Source organism: Schistocerca americana, chromosome 3, assembly GCF_021461395.2.
Source record: "Schistocerca americana isolate TAMUIC-IGC-003095 chromosome 3, iqSchAmer2.1, whole genome shotgun sequence".
Lineage (NCBI taxonomy): Eukaryota > Metazoa > Arthropoda > Insecta > Orthoptera > Acrididae > Schistocerca > Schistocerca americana.
The window spans coordinates 779,020,227-779,045,894 of NC_060121.1; the positions used below are offsets into that span (position 1 = coordinate 779,020,227).

Sequence of the window (25,668 nt, forward strand, 5' to 3'; positions counted from 1 at the left end):
ACAGTTTCTCTGTCAAAGACATGCAGGGGTGTATGTGCACCAATCATAATCCCACCCCATACCATCAAACCATGACCTCCATACAGGTCCCTTTCAAGGACATTAAGGGGTTGGTATCTGGTTCCTGGTTCGCGCCAGATGAAAACCCAGCGAGAATCACTGTTCAGACTATACCTGGACTCATCCATGAACATACCCTGGGACCACTGTTCCAATGACCATGTACTGTGTTCTTGACACCAAGCTTTACGGGCTCTCCTGTGACCAGGGGTCAGTGGAATGCACCTTGCAGGTCTCTGGGCAAATAAACATTTCTGTTCAGTCATCTGTACGTTGTGTGTCTGGAGACAACTGTTCCAGTGGCTGCGGTAAGGTCCCGAGTAAGGCTACCTGCAGTACTCCGTGGCCGTCTGCGGGATTCTGATGGTGAGATATCGGTCTTCTTGTGGTGTTGTACACTGTGGACATCCCGTACTGTAGCGCCTGGACATGTTTTCTGTCTGCTGGAATCATTGTCATAATCCTGAGATCACATTTTGTAGCACAAGGAGGGCCCTTGCTATGACCTGCTGTGTTTGACCAGCCTCCAGTTGCCCTGGTATTCTACCCCTCATAACATCATCAATATGTGTTCTTTGAGCCATTTTAAACACACCGTCACCATTAGCACATCTGAAAATGTCTGCACACTTACTCGCTGCACCATACTCTGACATGCACCAACACACCTCTGCATACGTGGACTGCTGCCAGTGCCACCGTGCGACGACCGCAGGTCAAATGGACTGCATGGTCATACCCCAAGGTGATTTAAACCCGCAAACTGCCCACCAGAGAGTTGTTTCACCATGTATCAGCATTATCCTTAATTTATGAGCATGAGTGTAGACTCTGATGCTGCAGTACCACAGGCACCTCGATGGCAACATCACAGCCAAAAACATAAGTATGCATGTTGATAAGCCAACCTCCAGCAGGCACCACTAGAGGCAGTACCCTCACCAGCAGCAGCATGTGCATCAAGGATGACGCCACTGCAATTGTGGGCACTATGCTGCATCCGCAAGTCACATGCTCACTGACCACTGCGCGAGTATCCTTCCACTAGATGAATATTTACAATGCTGTCTGGCTGCACCCAGTGGCCCATCTCTCTGAGATCACTGCCTCTATTTACCTGAGCATAGCCTCTGCACCTACAACACACCATGATACCGCTCCAGCTGCCACCATGGAATATACTGAACAAGAGCAACAGCAGGTTGCCAGCCATCACCCTCAGAGCCATCAACTTCTTCGACATTGGCCTTCTCAGGACTCATGACTGATATTCTTCTGTGGAATGTAGTGTGTGAACCACTATTCTTCTGTGGAACTTAGATTTTGAACCAGTGCCTGGAAGTAACATCTCAAAAGATTCTGATTCTGTCACATTTATATCAGACCATGTGGATCCTTTAGTTGCGTCTATTAGAATCTCTTACGGTGTTGTGTCAACAAAGTATTATTCATGCACAACTTGGGAACCAGCAATTAATGCACGTGTGTCTACCACTGCAAGACACAAAAACAGTGATTCTGGAACCCCATGTTCTATAAACTTTGCTGCAGCCACTGTATAGCATTCTACATGGGCATGATGACTAACAAACTACTGTATCTGTCTGAATGTATGGTTACTGCCAAACCGCGGCCATTAGTCAGATGGACCACCGAACTGCTGAACATGTCATCAAACACAATGTGATTTAATTTAACAACTGCTTAACAATATGTGCCATCTGTATTCTTCCCATCAACACCAGCTTTTCTGAATGGTGGAAGTGGGAACTCTCTATACAATACACCCTTCCTTTCCATAACATCCCTGGCCTCAATCTTCACTAGCCCCTGTCCTGCATCTGCTGCTATCCCATCACCAGTATTACACATGCCTTCTATCCCACCAATGTAACTACACAGTCTTTCCCTCTTCTCTACTCCCCCCCACCCCCACCCCACCAACCGCCTCTCGAAGCTGCACCTAGCAGCTCTATCCTGTCCCTACCATGTCCCTGCACACCAACAAGTGGCACTAACATCTTTTTCCACCCTACCCTGCTATCTCCGCTCCCCCAAGCCTCTTCCTTTACCCCACACCAGCTAGACTGCTGCTCACGTCACATGCAGTCGCAGTTGGGCCTTAGTGGTTATGGTCAAAGGTCGTGTGTGTGTGTGTGTGTGTGTGTGTGTGTGTGTGTGTGTGTGTGTGTGTGTTGGGCGGTCAACTTCTAATGGCGGGTCCACACTGAGCGCGCCGCGCCGTGCTGCTGCACCCCGCGCACAGCTGTAGCAGAGAGGAGAGCGCCGTCCGAGCCCCGCCGCGCCGCTCCGAGGCGTGCACTGTGTTCCAGTTGGAGCGCGCGCACGGTCTGAAGATGGAGCGAGCCGAAGCCCCGTCTAGACTGAGCGTGCGCAAACGTGCCACTTCCTTTGATGTACCGACAACAGCCGAAAACTGTGCGGCGCCGCACGACGCGGCGCAGCGCAGCGCGGTTCGCCGTCCACACTGAGCGCGCAGAGCCACGCACAGCCGTTTTGCGCAGCGCGGCGCGCTCAGTGTGGACCCGCCTTAAAGGAGGACAGCAATATTAATATCATTCTTTTTCATTGTGCCTGTCTCCAACTCAATGCCTTCTCTATGTGGAGTAGCAATCTATCTGTTCCATATTTTGCAGTATGTCTTGTAATGAGTTATAGCATCAATATAAGAGCTGGTTCTGACTAGCACATGCAGTTTTTTTGGTCTTACAAGACACCTTTATTCCACGAATAATCATTGGCTTCTCTGTAGACTTTGGTCTTGCATTTTTCATTCATGCCAAGAGCACTGTATATCTCACTCTAGTTCATATCTATGAGGAAGTTCCCAAAATAATCCAGTTTTGGTTACTTACTACCCTCTTGAACTCAAATTTAGCCCACGCTGTTTAGTGCCCGAAAACCTCAAACCACACACACACACACAAATTTAGTAGATTTTATATCCTGTTCATTGTTAACAAAATAAACTACATGTCATGGTCTTAGAGGCTGCTGACTATTTGCTTTCTAATATAATTTTGTTCATTAGAGCTTCCTGTAGAGATACTATCAATAGTATTTTGTAAGCAATTACCTATGCTAGTTAGAAAGTTTACGGGAGGAATTAAGCTGAATAACGCAGATTGTAATAAAGTCTTACTGAAGTGTTTTAAAGAGAACCTACATTAAAATAACTGTAAGTCACTATTTCTTTGTATTTCACTGTTAAATAGGCCAACAGAGCTTCACAGCTATTGATGAATGGGTTAAAAGAACCTGAAGGTACTCAGTACATACTTATAAAGAATTTACTATGAAATTCTACTTGTGTCACACGTGCTTTCTGTAAGTAAAATTTATAAATATGTCTGTTTTTAAATTTATGATATTTCCTAATAAGTGTGGCATCACCTCCTCTCTCCATTTCTGCTCTAAACACTAATGTAAATTCTGTAACACTTAACACATCTATAGCAGTAATTTACTTAAAACATCTGTACCAATGGTCTCATGATGTTCAGAGAGGTAGATTATGAAAACTGTATTTCGTGATCCTAATTCATTAATGAAGTTAAGTAGTTCATTAATTGTACTTCTCAGTCTTCAAATATTTTAATGAGATAAAGATAGTAGGCATTTCACATTGGCTGAGACAAAACTGAATGGAAATAAAATTTTTAACCAACATTTCTTTATGCTGATGCAATATGCCATAATTAAGTCATTTAATTTCTTTATCAAACTGAAGATCTGTTCCAATCCTAGTCCCCCTTAAAATTTTATTTCTTTCCCTTCCTATTCCAAAAAGGTGCAGCTCTGACAACTGTAACCACAACATGAGATGAGTTAATAATTTCAGGCACTAAGCATGTACCCGTTTTTTTTACTTGGGCTAGTATCTTACAGTAGTGTTTATAATTCCTTTACTGTGCAGGTTTAGAATGCATTGATGCTATTTGTGTTGTCTCTTTGTCTCAAAAGATACACTTATGCCTTTACGTTTTTAACACACTTTGTAGGTTGGATTCTGTAATATTTTTGGAAACATGCTTTCCAAAATTGTTATTTCAGTTATGGACAAACTGTATTTTGAGTTAGCATCTTCTCCAAGACACACTGGTCTCCATTACTAGTTTCTTGAAAGAATGACATGAATACCTGAATAGCTTCATTATTCATTATTGTTGCAGTTTTTCACTGTGGCCCATCTTGGTCAGACTAGGCATTATGAGGGCTGATCAACAAAAACTGAGACTGATTTTTTTTTTCCATGATTGGTTATTACTCCATTTCAAAGTTTACATCATATTTTTCAACATACTCCCCTCCTACTTGAATGCAATTTTTATGGTGTTGTCGTAACCCGATGGGATTGCAACATACTTATGTGAATCCCTTAGGCAAATAGGAAGTGATGGGAGATTTTTCAGGTCTATGGACTCTCTGACAAATGAGTGGCTTCGTGCAAAGGAATAAGCTGGTGAAAGAGTCTAGCTAAGATTAATTGGAGACAGTACAGAAACACTTGTGTAGCAGGTTAGGAAGGTAGAAATGAAGAAACGAGCTTCTGAGTTGGTACCTTGGTCTGATTTTATTACTTCTTCCTGAGTTTACATGAACATGCTGAAGAACATGGACACTGGGTCATAATTTCTATGAGTGAAGAACATAGATTAGACTTACTGGATACTCAAATTACTAGAACAAATAGCCTGCCTGGCCTATCACTTTGACTTGAACCATGGAAAGTGGCCAGTTTCCTATTGATCAAATCGAAACCTCACCCTGGTTCCATTACATGTCACACTGTAAGTGACAGTCAGTCATAGGTACAAGTAAGCCATGACAGACCAACTACCCACAGTCCAGAGGTACATACAGACAAGAATGCAAGTGCCTCTTAGTGTATAAGCTTAACTGAAGAGATTCTTTCACTCACATAACTTTCTGCTGCCAGCCGACAGACACCTGAGGCTCATCTGCTGGTAGGAACTATCAAACTGTTGAATTCTGCCCTGCTCGTCAACTGGTGACCTCTTTATACTGTACTGAGGATGTTAGCTTACAGATTCATGTGACTGTGTCACATTTTTTTACCTATAATTTGCAATCAGCCAACTTGATATCGGCAGTTTCCTAATGCACCCAACCTCATATTGGTCTGGTGAAAGCGGCAAGCACCGGACGTCTTCACCTAGGTTTGCAGGCTCTACTTGTTAAAATTCTTACTAAGATGACTTTCTCTCTGTTGCCAATCTCATCACGATTCAGTCATTACAGCATGTCTGCCAGTCCTCAAACACAAAGTGCACGCCATTTTTTGTCAGGTCCTTGAGAATTACCTCACTTTTCTTGAGCACTGCTTCAGAAATCTCAAACCTAATACCCCAAAGCGTTGCCTTTAGTGATCAAATAAATATCACAGAATGCAAAGATCGCTGCCATAAGGTACAAAGGTGATACTGAAATGAGCCAGAAACTGCGTAACTTGGTACGTGACAGGGTGCTGCTCACTGTCATGATGCAGTCACCACTCCGTCCAAGAATATTCAGGTTGTTTCCTTGGAATTTGCTTCCTCAGTTTAGCCAATACTGATATGTAGTATGTTGCTGAAACAGTAGTGTGAGTGGAAACTGCATGCTGGTGAATCATTTCATGACAGTAAAAAAATGTTATCACTACCACTTTCCCTGCAGATGGAATAACTTTAGGCTTTTTTGGTGTTTTCACACTGTGCTGGCTCATTTTCCTTCAGGATCATAATGATGCAGCCATGACTCATCATCGTGATAATCAATGCCAGAAACACATCCTCTCCATCATCAAGGAGCTGAGCACCTTATGCCTTGTCTCCATATGCACAGCGTTTTGTTCATGGGTCAACAGATGTGGCACCCAATGGGCAAAATCACGGGTACATGGAGATGATAATTCATAAGCGCAAAAGCACTGCTATATGAAATTCTCAGCACTTCACTGAGGTTAGATAAAATTATCTGCTGATCCCAACATACAATCACAGCAGTTGTGCTGATGCTGACTTCAGTCATAGCAGAAGTGGGTTGGGTTGTTTTGGGGGAGGAGACCAGACAGCGAGGCCATCGGTCTCATCGGATTAGGGAAGGACGGGGAAGGAAGCCGGCCGTGCCCTTTGAAAGGAACCATCCCGGCATTTGCCTGGAACGATTTAGGGAAATCACGGAAAACCTAAATCAGGATGGCCGGACACAGGATTGAACCGTCGTCGTCCTGAATGCGAGTCCAGTGTTTAACCACTGCGCCACCTCGCTCGGTATAGCAGAAGTCAAAACACTAGGCCCATCTTGCTTAACACAGACAAGTCGGCCTTCTTTGAAGCCCTTGAACCACCGGAACACTGTTGCATGAGGTAGTGCATCTTCACCATATGCATACTGCAGCTTTTCGTATGTTACAATGGCTGTATGATTTAAATGAACACAGAATCTTATTGTGCCGTACTGCTCCTCTCGCATCACCTCCTTTGTTCATTATGTGAAACGCAAGAGTGTCTACAAAATAGACCATTACTACCAACCTACTGATACGGGAGTTCCGCCGCCTGCAACATTACACATAAAAACCCACTCTTTTCAAACTGAGCCAGTCCGGGATCAATTGTCAAAGATCTCAGGCTGAACTCAAGGCCGCACTACCCTTATTGCCTTGCTAGGAGGCAACAGAGTTATGACACTCTGAAATAAAGGAAGACACATTGCCAGGCTAAGGGGTCTGTTGGTCCTGTCTGCCAGGAGTGTTCTATATGATGCTGGACGAGTAGTGTCTGCATCACCAAGTCTGTTGTTTTGAGTTGAGGGAAGAGCCTGTGAGAGTTGTATGGTGGCACTCTGCCAGTTGGATGTGTGGTATTGTTCCCTGGCCATGGTAGTGCACCTTGCAGTAGAGTATAGCATACAGATGGTAGCCATAGCAGATAGCTGCTAGATACGGCAATCAGAAACACCACATGGAGTTGTCAACTGTTCCGTATGTTAGTCACCTAGTGTGGATGTTTCTCAAGATATGTTTGCTGATGGAGAATAAAGCAACACTGCAGTCCCTGGTGAGCACTATGTTTGCATGCAAATAGTTTTTCATTGGCATTAGGACAAGAGAGGGTCATTTGTATTTTGAACGTTCGGGTGTGTGTCTGGACTTTGAAGTTCCTGAATTTGACTGGCCCTAAGGCTTTTGTTGGTTTAAGAATTTATTGTTTTAAGAATAGAGGTTAAACTGTTTAAAATTCATTATGTGTTTGTTGACACAATTCCTTTTAAATGTTCTCATTGTGTTGGCCCACTTATTTTAGTGCCATTAAACTTTATGTAGTTAATTTTGAACTTAAATAGTTATAATGCTTGAGGCAAATTATGAAAGACTGCAGCTAGCTTGTAATGCCTTGTGGTTTTCTAAAAACTGATTAGGCTGATCCGAAATTTAGTTTATATATGTTACAAGCATTAACATTCTACCTCAAGGTAAAGCGTATTTTCTTTTAAAATTTTGGTTTCACATTACTAGGCATAAACTTTTTAATGAATATTAAGATTTATTACTGGTTTTTAAAGTTTTCTAATATAATTTGATTTTCACTGTGAGACTGACTAAATGAGTGTCAAGCAGGTTTCCTTTTAATTATGTTGAATGATTATTGCCACTATGTTTCGCAATTTTATAATATATGTGTTTATTTTACATTTTGCCTGTACCTGACATGTGTTAATGTGTTTTTTGAAAGCAGTGGTCAGCATGACCGTAGGGGCTGTTTGTTTGGAGACTAGGCCGTTTGTCCCATGCTAAAGTCACTGTTATTTGAAAATTTTTGTAAACTATTCAGACAGTTATTTATTGGTAATTTATTGCTGAATAAATGTATATAATTTGGGTGTGTTTCTCTGGGTTTGTGTCCACAGTTCTTGCATGATATAACTGAGCATGCTTGCTTTTCTTTGTCCAATACTACAGGAAACTACCATGGAAGCTATTGGAAGAAAATCAGTCTCAGTCCTTGTAGATCAGCCCTTGTATTACTTTTTCCAACCGAGGTATAGTTGACTTTACTCTAACAAAAATGTTGTTAGTTAGGATTGTGGTTGAAGTTGTGCGTCTGGCGAGGATACAATGGGGACATGATTGAAGTATGCTTCAGATGTTTACATTGTTTCATGGAGATAATTTACAAAGAATTCTCCATTAAAATCTCCTGTTGCTATCAAGTCACTATTTTTTAAGCATCTGAAGTGTATTGGCTCGTTTGCTATTTTTCGGACATATTACATTATATATATGATATAACATTAACGTGAATGTCGAAAAAATGTCTCTAAGACTGTAAAGTTATTAGGGGCAATTAAAGTTATTATTATTATTATTATTATTATTATTATTTCACCAAAGCAACATGATCTTGTTTCACTGATAATGACACCACAACCACCCAAGTACTTGTAGCAGTCAGAATGAACAGCCACACACAAAACTACATGTACTAGCAACATATACTAGCCTGCAGTTGAAAATTCTGTGCAATGCAACAGGAGTGATCTGAATATCGTTTTCACCACTTAGAGCCATTTGTCTGACATTTTAACACAAATGTTGCAAATGCATACACCGAAAGCATGGCTACCAACTATCACAGATTTTAATTGTTACATATTTAAGGAGTTATGTGAAGTTACTAAAAAATTGGGGAAATACACATTTTACAATTTGATGTTATAAAAAAGTTGGAAAATGTACTGTTCACTTTTCGCTAATCATATGCCATTAAAATGTTTTATAAACTGTAATGATTTCCTTACTGAGTATATAGTACAACTGTCTACAAACGGTTTTGTCACCATGGTGTACTAAGAGAGATTATGCTGAGTGACAACAAAAATTTTTAATTCTCTGCGTGTCAACTTAAAGGGCAGGAATAAACCTGGAATTGAAATTTCAAAAAAATAAATCTCACAAAGGCGATGATGTTACTGCCACTGGCGTACACACTAGAAGCTTCATTCATCATACCAAGTCCCAAAAATCTGTTGTTATAAAATGAGAATCCAGATTATGTATTATACAAGATAGGCAAATCCAGGAAGAAGAGGGGGCAGTGGATGAGGCAGGATTGTGAATATCTCTGTATAAAACACTAAAGACAGGCCTCTCATTTATGAATGTAACTTGATATTGTTTCATGTGTGTATTGATTTTGCAGTATTTGAAAATCACAGAATGTTTCTCAAACACCCTTGATGTTTACTAAACTAAAAAGTATTTTTCACGTAACTTCATTTTTTTCATTACAGTTGTTTTTATTTCTAGAAAATCTTTATGTAATGTAAGAAAATTTCTGAAATCTACAGCCTCTTTTCAAGGGTGGCAGCTATGTTAGAGTAACAATATCCTGGACAAATCCTGGATTTTTCATTGTCTGAGGAACACATTTTGGGTCTTCTCATTCACTCTGGTTTGATTCAAATTTGTTTCTTATCCCTTTTCCTACTCTATACTCTAATACAGCATCTTCCCTTCTGTCTGTGTGCTTTTATCAGTTTATGCTTATCTTCTCAATATCCTCCTCCCTTCTCTTTCCCCCTCCCTTTACATTTTCCTCCATTTTAGTATCATTAGTCTCTTGTGACTTTTTTTATGTTACAGAATTTCATTTTTAACAATTGAGTGCTTGCTGTTTTCTTCTTTAGACAGAGACACGTGGGTTGTGAAAATTGTTTCTTGAAACCAGCACAGCAAAACTATTTTCATAAATGACTGTCTACACAGTGACATCAGCGTACATTCAGTTTTGACATTTTATGTAAACTGAAACACAATTTTTGTCTTTAAAATGAATGTGGTGGCAGTTATGTTGGTAATGCTGGAGTTCAGACTTGTCTGCTTGACATCAGTACAAAAGAAAAAGAGTAAATATAATTTGTGACTGTATCAAGAGAAGATGTTAGCACAGATAGTCAACAACAAATTTCTTTTAGATTATTTCTGAAGCTACTTCAAAATTTTAGAATGATGTCAGAAAGATTCATGGATCATAACAGAGTTCAAGATGCTACAAGGTGAAGTCTCACATACATATTGAATCAGGAACTTGTGTTGTAAGAATTGCAGAGATTAATAATTTCCAAAGAGTTACATACATGTGTTTTAAAATAACTCTCCACTATTCAAGCTACTTCTGCTCATAATTGCACTAGTACAGATGCTTAAGAATATTTTATAAGAGTATTGCTGCCATATTGTCTTGTATCATAATTAGCGAATAATCTGGTTGAGTCCATTCACATATGACTGTCGAGTTGGATTCACCATTGCCACTAATATGTGTTTTAAGTTTTTCTTTTCAGAAATTAAATCCTCATTTGTTGCATTTCCGAAACTTGTAGTTTGAGAAACAAAATCAGATTTAGAAATAATCGGGGAATATGCAGGGTTATTCTAAAGGATGGACACATTTTCAAAACTTCATATTTATTCAAGTACAAATCCAAAATGAACGAGCTTTATACCAATGAAGAGAGGAAGTTTCAAGGGTTCTTTTATAATGTTTGATATCAATTTAATAATTTGTAAGTAATCTGAACAATCTGCGGAACCGTATCACTAGTACCGTGCACTCAGTAACAGCAGATACACTTTCAAGTGTGTGGGATGAATTTGGCTACCGCGTCGATGTTTGCCATGCAACCAATGGTGGCCACATTGAATATTTATAACATTTACCACATTTCTAATTATTAAATAATTATTAAAAACTAATTAATTATGAATTATTACAAATTATTAAATTTATTAAACTGATGTCAAACATCAGGGAAAAAGCTTTGAAACTTTCTTTTTTCAGTGGTATAAAGCTTGTTCATTTTGAATTTGTACTTGAACACATACAAATTTTTGAAAATGGGTCCATCATTTAGAATAACCCTGTGTTATTATAATAGAAAGCAGAGATATGTTACTGTGTGAAGCATTATCATCAAGTTTGAAACTAGAGATCATATAGCATTTTTTGCCATGTAGGTATTTTTATTCCTTGTCTCTATAGTACTGATGTCAAATTCTAGAATCCAGAGCTGCCAAGTTTATTTGTGATCCCACGCATCTGGGAAGTTTCTTATCTCCTACATTCGCTTTGTACACATTAAATTTTCTATTTCTGATGTTATCTCCACATTGTATTCTTTGGGTAACTTCGCATTTGCGCAATTATATTTTTAGTAGTCATTCTCTTCAGTATGGCTTCATACTGAACTAAAAAAAATCTATACAAGTTTCCAAATGCAGCAAGGGATATTCATTAATCTTAGGTGTATCATTATTTTTTACAAGTATGGTATTTTGGTCAGCAACTCAGATATCGTCATTCGCTTGCTGTTCACATCATGAACAATTGACTCGAGTGCAGTACTGTGTCACATTTTGTTCTTGTAATGGTTATCATTAATACCCTACAAGCATAGTGTAACGCCCCAAGAATCAACAATTTTCTCAGTTCCCCATCCCACCTAACCCAAAAACACATAATTTACTATCCAATGTACAGTTTGGCTTTAGATGTAGTTTAACAACTGAAAATGCTATATTCTCTTTTCTCTCTGAGGTACTGGATGGGTTAAACAAAAGGTTTCAAACGCTAGGCATATTTTTTGATTTAACTAAGGCATTTGATTGTGTTGATCACAAAATATTGCTCCAGAAGTTGGACCATTACGGAATACAGGGAGTAGCTCATAATTGGTTCCCCTATGACTTTAGCAATAGAGAGCAAAAGGTCATTATTCACAATGCTGAGAATGCCTGTGATGTGGGTGTCTGAGTGGGGTACAGCCAAGTGGGGGTGCCCCAGGGATCAGTGTTGGGGCCACTCCTGTTCCTTATTTATATAAATGATATGTCCTCTAGTATTACGAGTAACTCTACAATATTTCTGTTTGCTGATGATTCTAGCTTGGTAGTAAAGTATGTTGTGTGCAACATTGGCTCGGTTTCAAATAGTGCAGTTCACGACCTAAGTTCATGGCTACGGCTAAATCACAGCGAGACTCAGTTTTTACAGTTTCTAACACACAATTCAACAAAACCTGATGTTTTAATTTCAAAGGTGGGCATATGATTAGTGAAACTGAATAGTTCAAATTTCTAGATGTTCAGATAGCTAGGAAACTGTCATGGAATGCTCACGTTCAGGATCTTGTTCGAAGACTTAATGCTGCCTTTTTTCTATTCGAAAGGTATCTACATCTACATTCATACTCCGCACGCCACCTGACGGTGTGTGGCGGAGGATACCTTGAGTACCTCCATCAGTTCTCCTTTCTATTCCAGTCTTGTACTGTTCATGAAAAGAAAGATTGTCAGTATGCCTCTGTGTGGGCTCTAATATCTCTGATTTTATCCTCATGGTCTCTTCGTGAGATATACGTAGGAGGGGGCAATATACTGCTTGGTTTCTCGGTGAAGGTATGTTCTCGAAACTTCAACAAAAGCCTGTACCGAGGTACTGAACGTCTCTCCTGCAGAGTCTTCCACTGGAGTTTTTCTATCATCTCTGTAACACTTTCGTGATTACTAAATGATCCTGTAACGAAGCGTGCTGCTCTCTGTTGGATCTTCTCTATATCTTCTATCAACCCTATCTGGTACGGATACCACACTGGTGAGCAATATTCAAGCAGTGGGTGAACAAGTGTACCGTAACCTACTTCCTTTGTTTTCGGATTGCATTTCCTTAGGATTCTTCCAATGAATCTCAGTCTGGCATCTGGTTTACCGACGATCAACTTTATATGATCATTCCATTTTAAATCACTCCTAATGCCTACTCCAAGATAATTTATGGAATTAACTGCTTCCAGTTGCTGACCTGCTATATTGTAGCTAAATGATAAGGGATCTTTCTATCTATGTATTTGGAGCACATTACACTTGTCTACATTGAGATTCAACTGCCATTCCCTGCACCATGCGTCTATTCGCTGCAGATCCTCCTGCATTTCAGTACAATTTCTCATTGTTACAACCTCTCGATATACCACAGCATCATCCACAAAAAGCCTCAGTGAACTTCCGATGTTATCCACAAGGTCATTTATGTATATTGTGAATAGCAACGGTCCTACGACACTCTCCTGCGGCACACCTGAAATCACTGTTACTTCGGAAGACTTCTCTCCATTGAGAATGACATGCTGCGTTCTGTTATCTAGGAACTCTTCAATCCAATCACACAATTGGTCTGATAGTCCATATGCTCTTACTTTGTTCATTAAACGACTGTGGGGAACTGTATTGAACACCTTGCGGAAGTCAAGAAACACGGCATGTACCTGGAAACCTGTGTCTATGGCCCTCCGAGTCTCGTGGGCGAATAGCGCGAGCTGGGTTTCACACGATCGTCTTTTTGGAAACCCATGCTGATTCCTACAGAGTAGATTTCTAGTCTCCAGAAAAGTCATTATACTCTAACATAATATGTGTTCCAAAATTCTACTACTGATCGACGTTTAGAGATATAGGTCTATAGTTCTGCACATCTGTTCGACGTCTCTTCTTGAAAATGGGGATGACCTGTGCCCTTTTCCAATCCTTTGAAATGCTACGCTCTTCTAGAGACCTACGGTACACTGCTGCAAGAAGGGGGACAAATTCCTTCACATCCTCTGTGTAAAATCGAACTGGTATCCCATCAGGTCCAGCGGCCTTTCCTCTGTTGAGCGATTTCAATTGTTTTTCTATCCCTCTGTCACCTATTTCGATATCTACCATTTTGTCATCTGTGCGACACTCTAGAGAAGGAACTACAGTGCAGTCTTCCTCTGTGAAACAGCTTTGGAAAATGACATTTAGTATTTCGGCCTTTACTCTGTCATCCTCCGTTTCAATAACATCTGAAGTGAGTGATCATTCGACAAGAAGATTAGTCTACTTTGCTTATTTTCATTCACTTATGTCGTATGGTATTATATTTTGGGGTAACCCTTCCCATTCCAAAAGGATATTTTTGCCTCAGAGACGGGTGCTTCAGACAATAAGTGGTGTAAAGTTCGCACACCTCATGTCGACCCCTGTTCACAAGTCTGGGTATTTTGACATTGGCCTCTCAATGTATATATTCCTTACTGTCATTTCTTGTTAACAATATAAGCTTATTCCCAAGAATAACCAACTTTCACTCATTTAATACTAGGCAGAAATCAAACCTGCATTTGGATCGGACTTCCTTAACTCTTGTGCAGAAAGGTGTACAGAATACTACTGCATCCATTTTCAATAAGCTACCACCCAAACTCAAAAATTTTAGCAGTAATCCACGCACTTTCAAATCGAAACAGAAGAGTTTCCTCGTGGGTCACTCTTTCTATTCTGTCAAGGAGTTCCTTGAAAAATTAAGCTGATTCTTGTTGTATTGTTGACTGTGTTTACTTGACCTTATGGATTGACTTTTTTGGGTTCATCAATATTTTATTTTTATCTGTTATTACTTTTATGTTGTAATTTCATGTATGGACACATTCCATGACCTTGGAGATTTGCTGCTCAATATGTTTCTACGGATCTTCATGTGTAAATAAAAACATAAAATAAAACACACAACTGATAGTCATGCTGTGAAAGTTGGAACGACTTAAAACTGAGTAGTTTTAATGATTTTCACCACTGTGAGCCACAAATACGCAGTTGCTAACGGCACAGTTTTGAAACATTGTTTTGCAATGTAATGTCTCCTTGTAAACTAGGTTTAGCTATAAATGCAACTATGTTTCTTTCATTTGCAAGTCAGTTAATTCTACAACATGATTCCTCTTTCCACAGTTGATACATGAACACTTCACATCTGTTATTTGTAGGCAAATACTAAGACAAATTTAGCAATTACTTGTTTTGTGCTGCTAGCGAATCTGATGAATCACATGACTCGTGTTTTCACTACTAAATGCTTTCCTTTAGTCAACATATTACATATACACGATCAAAACTGTGCAGCTTATGAGTTCTTTTCTTAGTTGGGTCTTTGTGATTGAGTACCAAACTGAGATTAAGCCTGATAAATTTAGAGAGCAGGAGGTATTCTTCAGGCATTCAAATTGTAAGTCACATGGAATAATAACAGCTATTTAACCCCTTAACATTAATTCCTGAGTTATCTCATTTTAATTCCTGAGTATGCTCGAGCAACTTAAGAACAGATATTTTTTTAGGAGGAGGAGCAAGAAAAACCATTTAGATTCATTTAAGCACTGATAGTTAAGATTTCAACCACTAGAGAGCATCTGGTCCTACATTCGTAGCACAGCTCTCAAGTTCTGCTTGAGGTGGTTGCCACTAGACATCACCTTTACTGAGTGTAGCTTTGGATACTTTACAACAAAACAAATACTTTCAGCTTCTCTCCTGTATTGTTGTTTAGGCAGTGTTTTAAAAAAAAGGGTGGCTAAAGTGATTCAGAGTTTGACGCTGGATTTAGTGACTCAGAAAATGAAGAGCAATGCGATGTTACTTCATTGGAGACAAAGTGACGACAGTTTGTCAACTGAGTGACAAATGCCTGTCAGTGGTATGAGATAAATACATCACATCCATTAGGCTCCAGCTAGCTTCTCCAAGATTGATGTTCATAGGAAACCACTGTGAAATGCATGGTTCGACTTTGCAGCTACACAGAAATTAAAAAATGACTTCAAGTTTCAGGATATTTTAGTCAAAGTCCAGTGCACAAGCATACTCGGGATTTTATTATTGGTGATCGTCAAAATTTTCTAACTCCTTATTTTTAACTTTAAAAGGTATCTTCATTTGTCTATATATAATGTCATTCATTAGAGGATGTTTTCTTTAGTAAAAAACTATTATTTTCTGGCATTTAATTTGAAAAAAAAAAGATCATTATGTTATGGGTATCATTAACATTTAGCAATGAATAAGCAAAATAAAACCTAATAACATGGCAACCACATATCAACAAACAGAGTAAAAAGATTATCACAGAGTTGCCAATACCAAGGAAAGGAACGCACTGAAAATAAATTGAGAGTTTTGAAAAAACTCCACCACCAAGAGTAAAAAATCATTACTTATTCATAATGAATACTATCTCATTCTGGAAACACCCCCCAGGCTGTGGCTAAGCCATGTCTCCACAATATCCTTTCTTCCAGGAGTGTTAGTCCTGCAAGTTTCACATGAGAACTTCTGTGAAGGCAGGAGATGAGGTACTGGCAGAAGTAAAGCTGTGAGCCGGGTTGCGAGTCATGCTTGATAAGACATTTGCCAATGAAAGGCAAAAGTCCTGAGTCAGAGTCCCAGTCCAGCACACAGTTCTAATCTGCCACTAAGTTTCATTACGTACTGTTTGATTGCTTATAATAAGTACACCTAAATCCACTAATTTTAGTAACATTATTAGAACATTATACTACACTAAGATTCCATAAATCTTCATATCTTCTCATTAGACGACCATCAGGAATTTTGCCAATTTAAAATTAAACTCGGATAACTTACTATGAACTCAAACAAGTATCAATAAAGTAACGAAACCTCATGAAAAATATGTTAATTTCTTCTCTGCTGTCAGTATACACTCATAAATCTTTGCAAACACAAATTACACATTTATTATACTACTAATGCCTATAAGATTCTTAATGACTTACCCTTTCAATATGTAAATTTAACACACGTTGTGAAGAAAATCCCATGTCACAATATTCACAAAACCTCGTTTCTGCCTTGCCCTTTGCCTTGCCACACTTCGATAAATGTGCTGCCAATCGACTTTCCTTGAGAAATTTCCTGGATTCAGAATACTTTAGTGACTTTATGTATAAAGGACAAAATAAGTCAAAATGAGAAATGTTTTGATTAAGAAAAGAGAAGGCATAGTTACTCAATTTAAAACTTCACACTATGGCACAACAGTGTCAATATGAAGGCATTTATATATAGTACTGAATGTGAAGGGAATGAATGTTATGAGTTATCAAAATCCAAAATAAAATTTTATGGTAGTCACAACTGCTATTCTTGCATACCCAAGAGGATGTGTAACGTGAAATGACAAGTCTAATCAAATCTCATGAAAATTAGTTTTACTTTTACTGAACTCCACTACGAGTATGAAGTATAACTTCCACATCTACATCCATACTCTGCAAATAACTGTGAAGGGTAATTCCTCAGGCTTTCCCAGCAATTTGCTGACATTCTTGAATTGTCGGCACTGTCCAATATTGTCTTCTTCCCTGTATGATATTTTGGTGGCGTGACTAGTCACTGTCATCAAGTGCTACCTGAGACTACTGACTGGATGTGCATGTTCACAATTTGTACCCTCCATCTTCCTTCATCTGTGGTTCACTCTCAAGTCCCCAAGTGTTTTGTTTTCAGTCCAAACTGACTGGTTGCATTCTGTTTGTGGCCTGTCCTGTTTGGGTAATCCTGACATGATCTGATGCCAGTCCACTCTGACTGGTAGAAAGCTTGAGGTTTCTGGGGTGACAAGGTCTAAATTTGTTGTAGTTTGAAGTGCGGAGAAAAGCATGTACCATTTAGTACGGCATCATCACATTCCACTCACATATATGGAGTGTGAGGAGGAGGAGGATTGTTTAAATGCCACTGTGGGTGCTGTTATTAGTCTAATCTAGTCTTTCACTATGAGAGTAATAGGAAGGGAATTGTATATTCCTGGAGGGGAGGGGAATCTATTTTTGATGAAGGCCTTACTGTCCGAAAGCTTTATTTGTGACAGTCTTTTTTTGTGCCTATCTGCGACTCAGCATTTTCGCTATATGGTGAGTAACAACTTCCCTTTTCATAATATTGTTACACTACATCGTGGATTTTCCATTGTTTGATTTCTGCAGTTCAGATATTTCAAAACCTCTATGCTGCTCTTTAATGGGTTAATAAAACTTGTGACTGTGTGCCGCCATTCTTTATATTTGGTCAACATCCCATGACAGTCCTCTCTGCTATATTTGAGTAATATTCTAGGGTGGGTCACACAAGTCTTTTGAAAGCAACCTCCTTTTGTCAAGTGACTGCATTTTCTTCAGTATCCTACCAATTAACTGAAGTCTGTCACCTGCTTTATCTATGAGTGAGCCTATGATCTTTTCAGTCCACATCCACACCAAACTGTTACACCCCACTATTTGTATGAGTTGACAGTTTTCAATTGTGACTCACTGATATCGCAATCACAATATACTACATTTTAGTGCCTTGTGAAATGCACAATTTACATTTTTGAACACCTAAAGCAAGCTGCCAATCTGTGCACCGCCTGAAATTTCATAAAATCTAAATGAATATTTGTGCAGCTTTTGTCAGACAGTACATCATTGTACATAATTGCATCATCTGCAAAATGTCTGAGATTACATAAACAGCCAGGGTCCCAACACACAACCCTGGGAAGTATCTGAATTTAATACTACATCTGTCGATGAGTCCCCACCAAAGATAACGTACTGTGTCTTTTCTACCAAGAAATCCTCAATCCAGTCACAAATATCTCTACTCCAAATAATCATATTTTCATTCATGTGTTGGGGTGGCACTGCATCAAATTCTTCTCTGAAATCAAGAAATACTGTACTGCATTTACTTGTTTGCTTTGCTACATGGCTTTTGGGATGTCATGTGATAAAGGTGCAAATTGAGGTTCACCTGACCAGTGTTTTCAGGATCAGTGGTAGTTGGAATGCAGAAGGTCATTTTATTTGATAGCTAATAATATCTGAGCTTGGGATATGTTCTAAGGTTCCACAACAGATGGATATCAAACACGTGGGACTGTAATTTTGTGGATTATTTTTGCTGCCATTCTTGTAGAATGGCGTGACCTGTGTTTTTTTTTCCAACTGATGGGCTAGGGATTTTCTTTTTGTTTGAGAGATCTATGGGTCCTTTTTCAGATTTTCAACATTTCTGTATTTTCTTTGCTTTTAACTTTCAGTGTCATCTATGAGTGTTAGGATAAAACTTTAGAATCACTGACAGCTTTTGGGAGGTTTTATGAGAGATCTTTCAATAAAATGTTGCTACAATGGTTATCAAAGGCTTCACGCACTGCCCTTTTGAAACCCAAACAAATTTCATTTACATGTTATTGTATCCATGCTGGATCGTTGAACTGTACAGCTGTTAAGGATTGTGATGAAGAATGTAACCACCTGTAAATACTTATAGAATGCTTTAATTTAACTCCGTAACCTGTTTTGGGCTACCCTTCCCATCCTCAGATGGCTAATATTTCCAATTACATTAATGTTTTCATCAGCAGCATGTCATTCACTCCTGCATAACACAAGACTATTTTAATGTTTAGTGCCACTTTACATGTTGTTTGGATAGCAAAACCATACTAATGTGCCAGCATCTGATAAAATGAAACAGTTGTATTCACTTACATATGTTTCTATGGGTGACACTCCGTCTTGCTTTGGCCCTTATGCTTTCTTGTACAATGTTCCAACTGTTGCAGTGCAAATAGCACACATATTCTACAAAAATCACTGTGCCAAATTAATATATATGGTAACATTAGCCATTTGAAGATGAGAATGTCAGTGTGAAACTGGTTATAGTGTTAAAATAAACCTTCCTATAAGTATTTGTGTCTGATTTCCTTCTTCATCACCAGTGATTTCATTTGGCTTTTCTCCATATACAGTACTATGTTTTATTGTGCAGTAGCTGCTGCTTCTATTCCTGTACACCACATAATGCATCTTACATCTTGAACTGTTTGACTAGATGATATATCTATCCAGTTTTTGGTCAAGCATCTGAAGTTCAGCCACAGTTCCTCTACATGCTTCAACCCAGAGCCAGATGTTTCGAAGTTCCACATTGGGATACGATACTACTACCTATATTTTGTTTGCTGAATTTGTAAATTTCTCTACTTGTTTTTGTTGCCCTTTGTAATTTGGTAATCACTGCTGAAACAACTGCATGATGAATGGTACCTGTTTCAATATGGACATCCTCAATGAGGATTGGATCTATTTGTTGCCATTAGAGCCAATATTCACTCTCATGAGAGGGCTTCCGAATTATCTGTTCTAAGTACTTTTCAGAGAAGGTATTTAGTATTTTTCTGGAAAATGTCTTGTGACATTCACCACTTACAAAACTGTAACTTCATTCTGAAGGTCTTAGCTTCCTGCTGAGGGTACTTAACTCTGATCTCAAAGCAAAGCAAATAAATGTGTATCCAACAGACGTATTTCCATCTCATTATGCACATTGGGATGTAAAATTAAAGAAAGAATTGAATAAATAATACTTCAGAGGCAATCAATGTGCATCACAGCTTACTCTGTTTCTATACCATGGACCATGGAATTATATTTATATTTATGGTATTTTTCCCTGGATGTATACAAAGAAGGGCAACACAAATGAATAAAAGTTTGTGTACCCCACAGGATAGAGTCATGAAAATGCTAATAAACCAGAACTGGTAGATTCTTGAAGATAGATGCCAACTACCCCATGAAAATCTACTTACAAAGTTTCAAGGACCAGTATTAAGTGGTTAATCTAGGAATACATTACAGCCTCTCACATATCATTTCCTTAGGAACAGTGAAGAAAAGAGTAAACAAACTGCAACAAAAATAGTCACTTAAGCAGTCATTCTTCTTGTGCTCCATATGTGAATACAATGGGAAGAAACCCTAATATGTGGTCAAATGGGAAGTACCTTCTCCCATGCAATTCACAGTGGTTTGCAGAACCTGGATGTGGATGTAGTTCTTAGTCAGCCATGATGGAGCTAACAAAAACGCTTACATTGTGCACTAAATAAAGATTGTGTACTGCTATATTTAGAGTTATCCAAGGATTTGATAATATTAAAATAAAATTTTACAAATAATTCAGAATCATTAGGAATAAGAGTAGCAGCAAATGAATGGTTCCAACCACAAAACACGGTACAAACAGTAGAGTTGGCATAGGTCTGTAATAAAGTGAAAATTTTAATAACACTTCGATCAGAACCAAAACACTTTACTAAAAGTTTCTCAAGGTAGCAACTTAGGATCATTACTGTTATTGATATAAGTCAGTCACTTTCCAGATAAAGATGGGCTCATGGGAAAAAAAATCTCTTTGACAATGACAGCAACATTGTTATTACATATAAAACTACCGAACTCCTGACGGAGAAAGCCTCTTGGCCTGACAGATTTGGACATTCACAGAGGTGGCGTTACTGCTAGTTGTGATCTCCAGTGGATATGGCTGCCAAGGAGGGGAAGAAAAAGTGTGCACTCTGTGTACATACTGGAGACATCTCAGACGTGGAACAGGGGGCAGCCAACTGCAAGTGGTGGCTCATGTTGGCACTGATGATGTGCATCGCTTTGAATCTGAAGAGATTCTCTCTGGTTTCTGGCAGCTATATGAAGTGGTAAAGACTGCCACTCTTGTTTTACAGATGAAGGTAGAGCTTGCCACCTGTAGTATCATGGACAGGACCAACTGCGGACCTTTGGTACAGAGCCAAGTGGAGGGTCTGAATCAGAGGCTCAAGCAGTTCTGCAAACGTGTTGGCTGCAGATTCCTTCATTTGGACCATCAGGTGGTGGGGTTTTGGGTTACATTTAATGCATCAGGCTTCCATTAAAAACAGGAGTTGACTACACATGGAGTGGGCACTGGGTATTGTGGACAGAGTTGTTTTTTTAGGTTAGAGTGCCTTGAAAAAGTACAACAGCAATTCGGTCTCAAAGGATGCATGGTAATCACAGGTTGAGGACAGACCTAGGAACAATCAGTATTATAGCTGTAAACTGCCATAGCTGTGTTCCATAGCTGGGTTGGGAAAGAACCAGAGCTTCAAGTACTAATAAAAAGCACTGAAGCCCAAATAGTTACAGGTTCCGAAAGCTGGCTAAGCGAAGTTTAAGTTCAGTCAATTAAATACAGTTGTTGGTTGTGTGTTTGTTGCTGTTAGAAGTAGTTTACCTTGTAGTGTAATTGACTGTTCCTGTGTGTTAGTGTTGGTAGAGGTTAAACTTGACATCTGGAATAAATTAATAAATAGTCCCTTTTACAGACCCCTAACACCCAGATGATAAGAATTTCTGAAAGGTTCAAAGAAAGCTTGAGTCTCATTTCAAATAGGTATCCCACTCATACAACTTTAGTTGGTAGTGACATCAACCTATCTTTGATATATTGGCAAAAATACATATTTGAGGTCGGTGGTAAGCAAAAAACATTGTCAGAAATTATACTAAATGTTTCCTGTGAAAATATGTTTGAGCAATTTGTTCAGGAGTGGCTTAAAGTGTAAGTGGCTGCAAAAGTATATGTGACATCTTAGCAACAAATAATCCTTTGCAAGCAGGTCGCATCTTGATGAACACAAGGCTTACTGACCACAAGGTGGTTGTAGTCGGATTGAATACTACAACATCAAAATCCACGAAAAACAAACATAAAACATACCTATTTCAAAACGCAATTAAAAAATTGGTTGATATCTTTCTAAGAAACAGTCTCCACTCCTTCCAAACTAACTACAAAGAGTGTCTCTACTCCTTACAAACTAACTATGTAAGTGTGGACCAGATGTGGCTTAAATTCAAAGAAATTGTATTGATACCAACTGAGAGATTTTTACCAAATAAATTAACAAGAGATGGAACTGATAATGGTACACAAAACAGGTCAGAACACTATTGCACAATGAATGGAAAAAGTATACCAAAATTAAGAAGCATAATATCTAAAACTCGTGATGCTTCAAATAAGTTCGAAATTTAGTGTGGACTCCAATTCAAGATGCTTTTAATAGTATCCACAATGAAACTCTGCCTTAAAAACTGGCAGAAAATACAAAAAGATTCTGGTCATATGTAAAGTACACAGGTGGCAAGACATGATCAATACCTTTGCTGCTTGATAGCATTGGTAATGTTACCAATGACAGTGCCACTAAAGCAGAGTTTATTTTCACCAATGAAGGGGAAGTAAATATTCCAGAATTCAAATCCAGAACAACTGCAATGTGAGTTGAATGATTAACTTATAATTAGATATTATGAAAAGGAAAGTTGCTACTCATCATTTAGCGGAGATGCTGAGTCGCAGATAGGCACAACACAAAGACTGTCACAAATAATGCTTTTGGCCAGTAAGGCCATCGTCAAACATAGACGGCAGACACACACACACACACACACACACACACACACAGACATCCACGCACGCACGCAACTCACACACACAACTGCAGTCTCAGGCAACTGTAGCCACACTGTCAGCAGCAGCACCAGTGCATCATGGGAGTGGCAGCTGGGTGGGGGTAAGGAGGAGGCTGGGGCGGGGAGGGATAGTAGGGTAGGGGTGGCGGAGAGTGAAGTGCTGCAGGATAGACAGAGGGCAAGGAAGAGGTGGGGGGGGGGGGGGGGGGGTAGTGGAAAAGGAGAGAAGTAAAAAGGCTGGGTGCAATGGTGGATAGTGGGCTGTGTAGTGCTGGAATGGGAACAGGAAAGGGGCTGTATGGGTGAGGACAATGATTAATGAAGGCTGGGGCCAGGAGGGTTATGGGAATGTAGGACGTATTGCAGGGAAAGTTCCCACCTAAGCAATTCAGAAAAGCTGATGTTGATGGGAAGGATCCATATGGCACAGGCTGTGAAGCAGTCACTGAAATGAAAGATGTCATGATGTCATGTTTGGCAGTGTGTTCAGCAACAGGGTGGTCCACTTGTATCTTAGCCACACTTGCTGCTTATAGTGTGGGTACAGTTGCCTGAGACTGCAGACGTGTGTGTGTGTGTGTGTGTGTGTGTGTGTGTGTGTGTGTAAGTCTATTTTTGACAAAGGCCTTACTGGCAGAAAGCTTTATTTGTGACAGTCTTTTTGTTGTGCCTATCTGTGACATTGCATCTCCACTTCATGGTGAGTAGCAACTTTCCTTTTTATAATATTTTTACACTCCAGCCTGGTGTTTCCATTATAAGTAGATATCCTTGCCGTAGTGAAGTAACTTAAATCACCTAACAAAGGCAAGTCTTCTGGGCCAGATTGTTTACCAACTAGGTTCCTTTCAGAGAATGCTGATATAGGAGTTCCACACGAAGCAATCATAAAAAACTGCTCATTCGATGAAAGCTCTACACCTGGAAAGTTGCACAGGTCACGCAAACACTCAAGAAAGGAAGTAGGAGTAACCTGCTGAATTACAGATCCATATCACTGACATCAATTTGCTCTATGTACTATCTAGAAGAAAATGATCTATTGACACGTAGCAAGAAATGATTCAGAAAATATCATTCTTGTGAAACAGACACAAAGTAATGAATCCTGTTGACAGGCGATCTTAAACTGATTTCATATTTCTAGATTTCCAGGAGGGTATTGATGCTGCTCCTCACAAGCAACTTCTAATCAAATTACCTGCCTATGGAGTATCATTTCAACTGTGCAACTGGAATTGTGATTTCTTGTCACAAAGGTCACAGTACTTAGTAACTGATGGAAAGTCATTGAGTATGACAGAAGTTGTATCTGTCATTTCCAAAGGAAATTTCTAAGAAATCCATATGATTTAGGAGACAATATGAGCAGCCCAGATGTCATTTAAAACCAAGGCATCAGGAGATCAAAACCAACTGCAAAATGTGATTCTTCAGTTTCTCCCAGCATATTTGTTACTCGAACAGTCTATGAGTGTATTGCCGGACCACGGGGTCCAACAAGCACAATATTTCGGTGATCAGACCTGTCGCCATGTCAGGTGCTCTGAGACTGCTATCTTACCTGCTGACAAAGTTAATACTACTGTTGTTCTCTCCCACAAGATCAACGCTGACTCCACCAAGAAAGTAGAGAACAAGATCAAGGCACTTCTGAAGGAATCTGAGTTACCAGAGGGGTCCTCAGGAAATTGGCACCACAAAGACCAGTACCACCAAGATTTTGTGGCCTCCCAAAGTCCTCAAAGATGGTATGTAGTTATGTTCCATTGTTGACAAAATACCTGATAGACATACTAAGTGGGTGAATGCCCACATCAAACCCAAAATTATATGGATTTTGTGAAACATCTCAACAATTTCAGGTTGAAGAACTCAGATATCATGGTGAATTTTGATGTTGTTTCACTAGGGTGTGTCTACGCGAGTCACTAGAACTCACTGGTATGAAATTTGAGATAAGACCACCAGCCTTTTCACGCATGTCCTCACCTCCGCATATTTTCTATTTAATGGAGATACTAAGAGCAAAAGGTAGGAGCCACAATGGGCAACCCACTCTCAGCAGTGGTTGCGAATTTGCATATGGATGGCTTTGAGGAAGAGGCTCTGATGGCATCCAAATGGAAACTGATCTGCCTTTTCCATTATGTGGGTGACATGTTCATCATCTGGCCTCATGGAAGGGACAAACTTCTTGATTTCTTGGTATATATGAACTCCATACATCCCAACATCAAATTCACTATGGAGATCAAAGTAGAGGGGGACTACCAATCCTGGAAATATGGTGGTCAAGAGAACAGCTGATTGCACCCTGGGCCATAGTGTCTATTACAAGAAAATGCACACTAA

General features: G+C 39.3%; 1 protein-coding gene across 1 annotated transcript in view; it reads right to left on the bottom strand.

The window, feature by feature from the left end:
• The window catches only part of LOC124605425 (oocyte zinc finger protein XlCOF6-like), an 82,404-nt gene that overhangs the window by 51,047 nt on the left and 5,689 nt on the right, over positions 1–25,668 (bottom strand). The window contains exon 4 of the mRNA XM_047137084.1: positions 16,738–16,876. Within this exon, the coding sequence (XP_046993040.1) occupies positions 16,738–16,876 (139 nt within the window). The remainder of the gene's footprint in view (positions 1–16,737; positions 16,877–25,668) is intronic.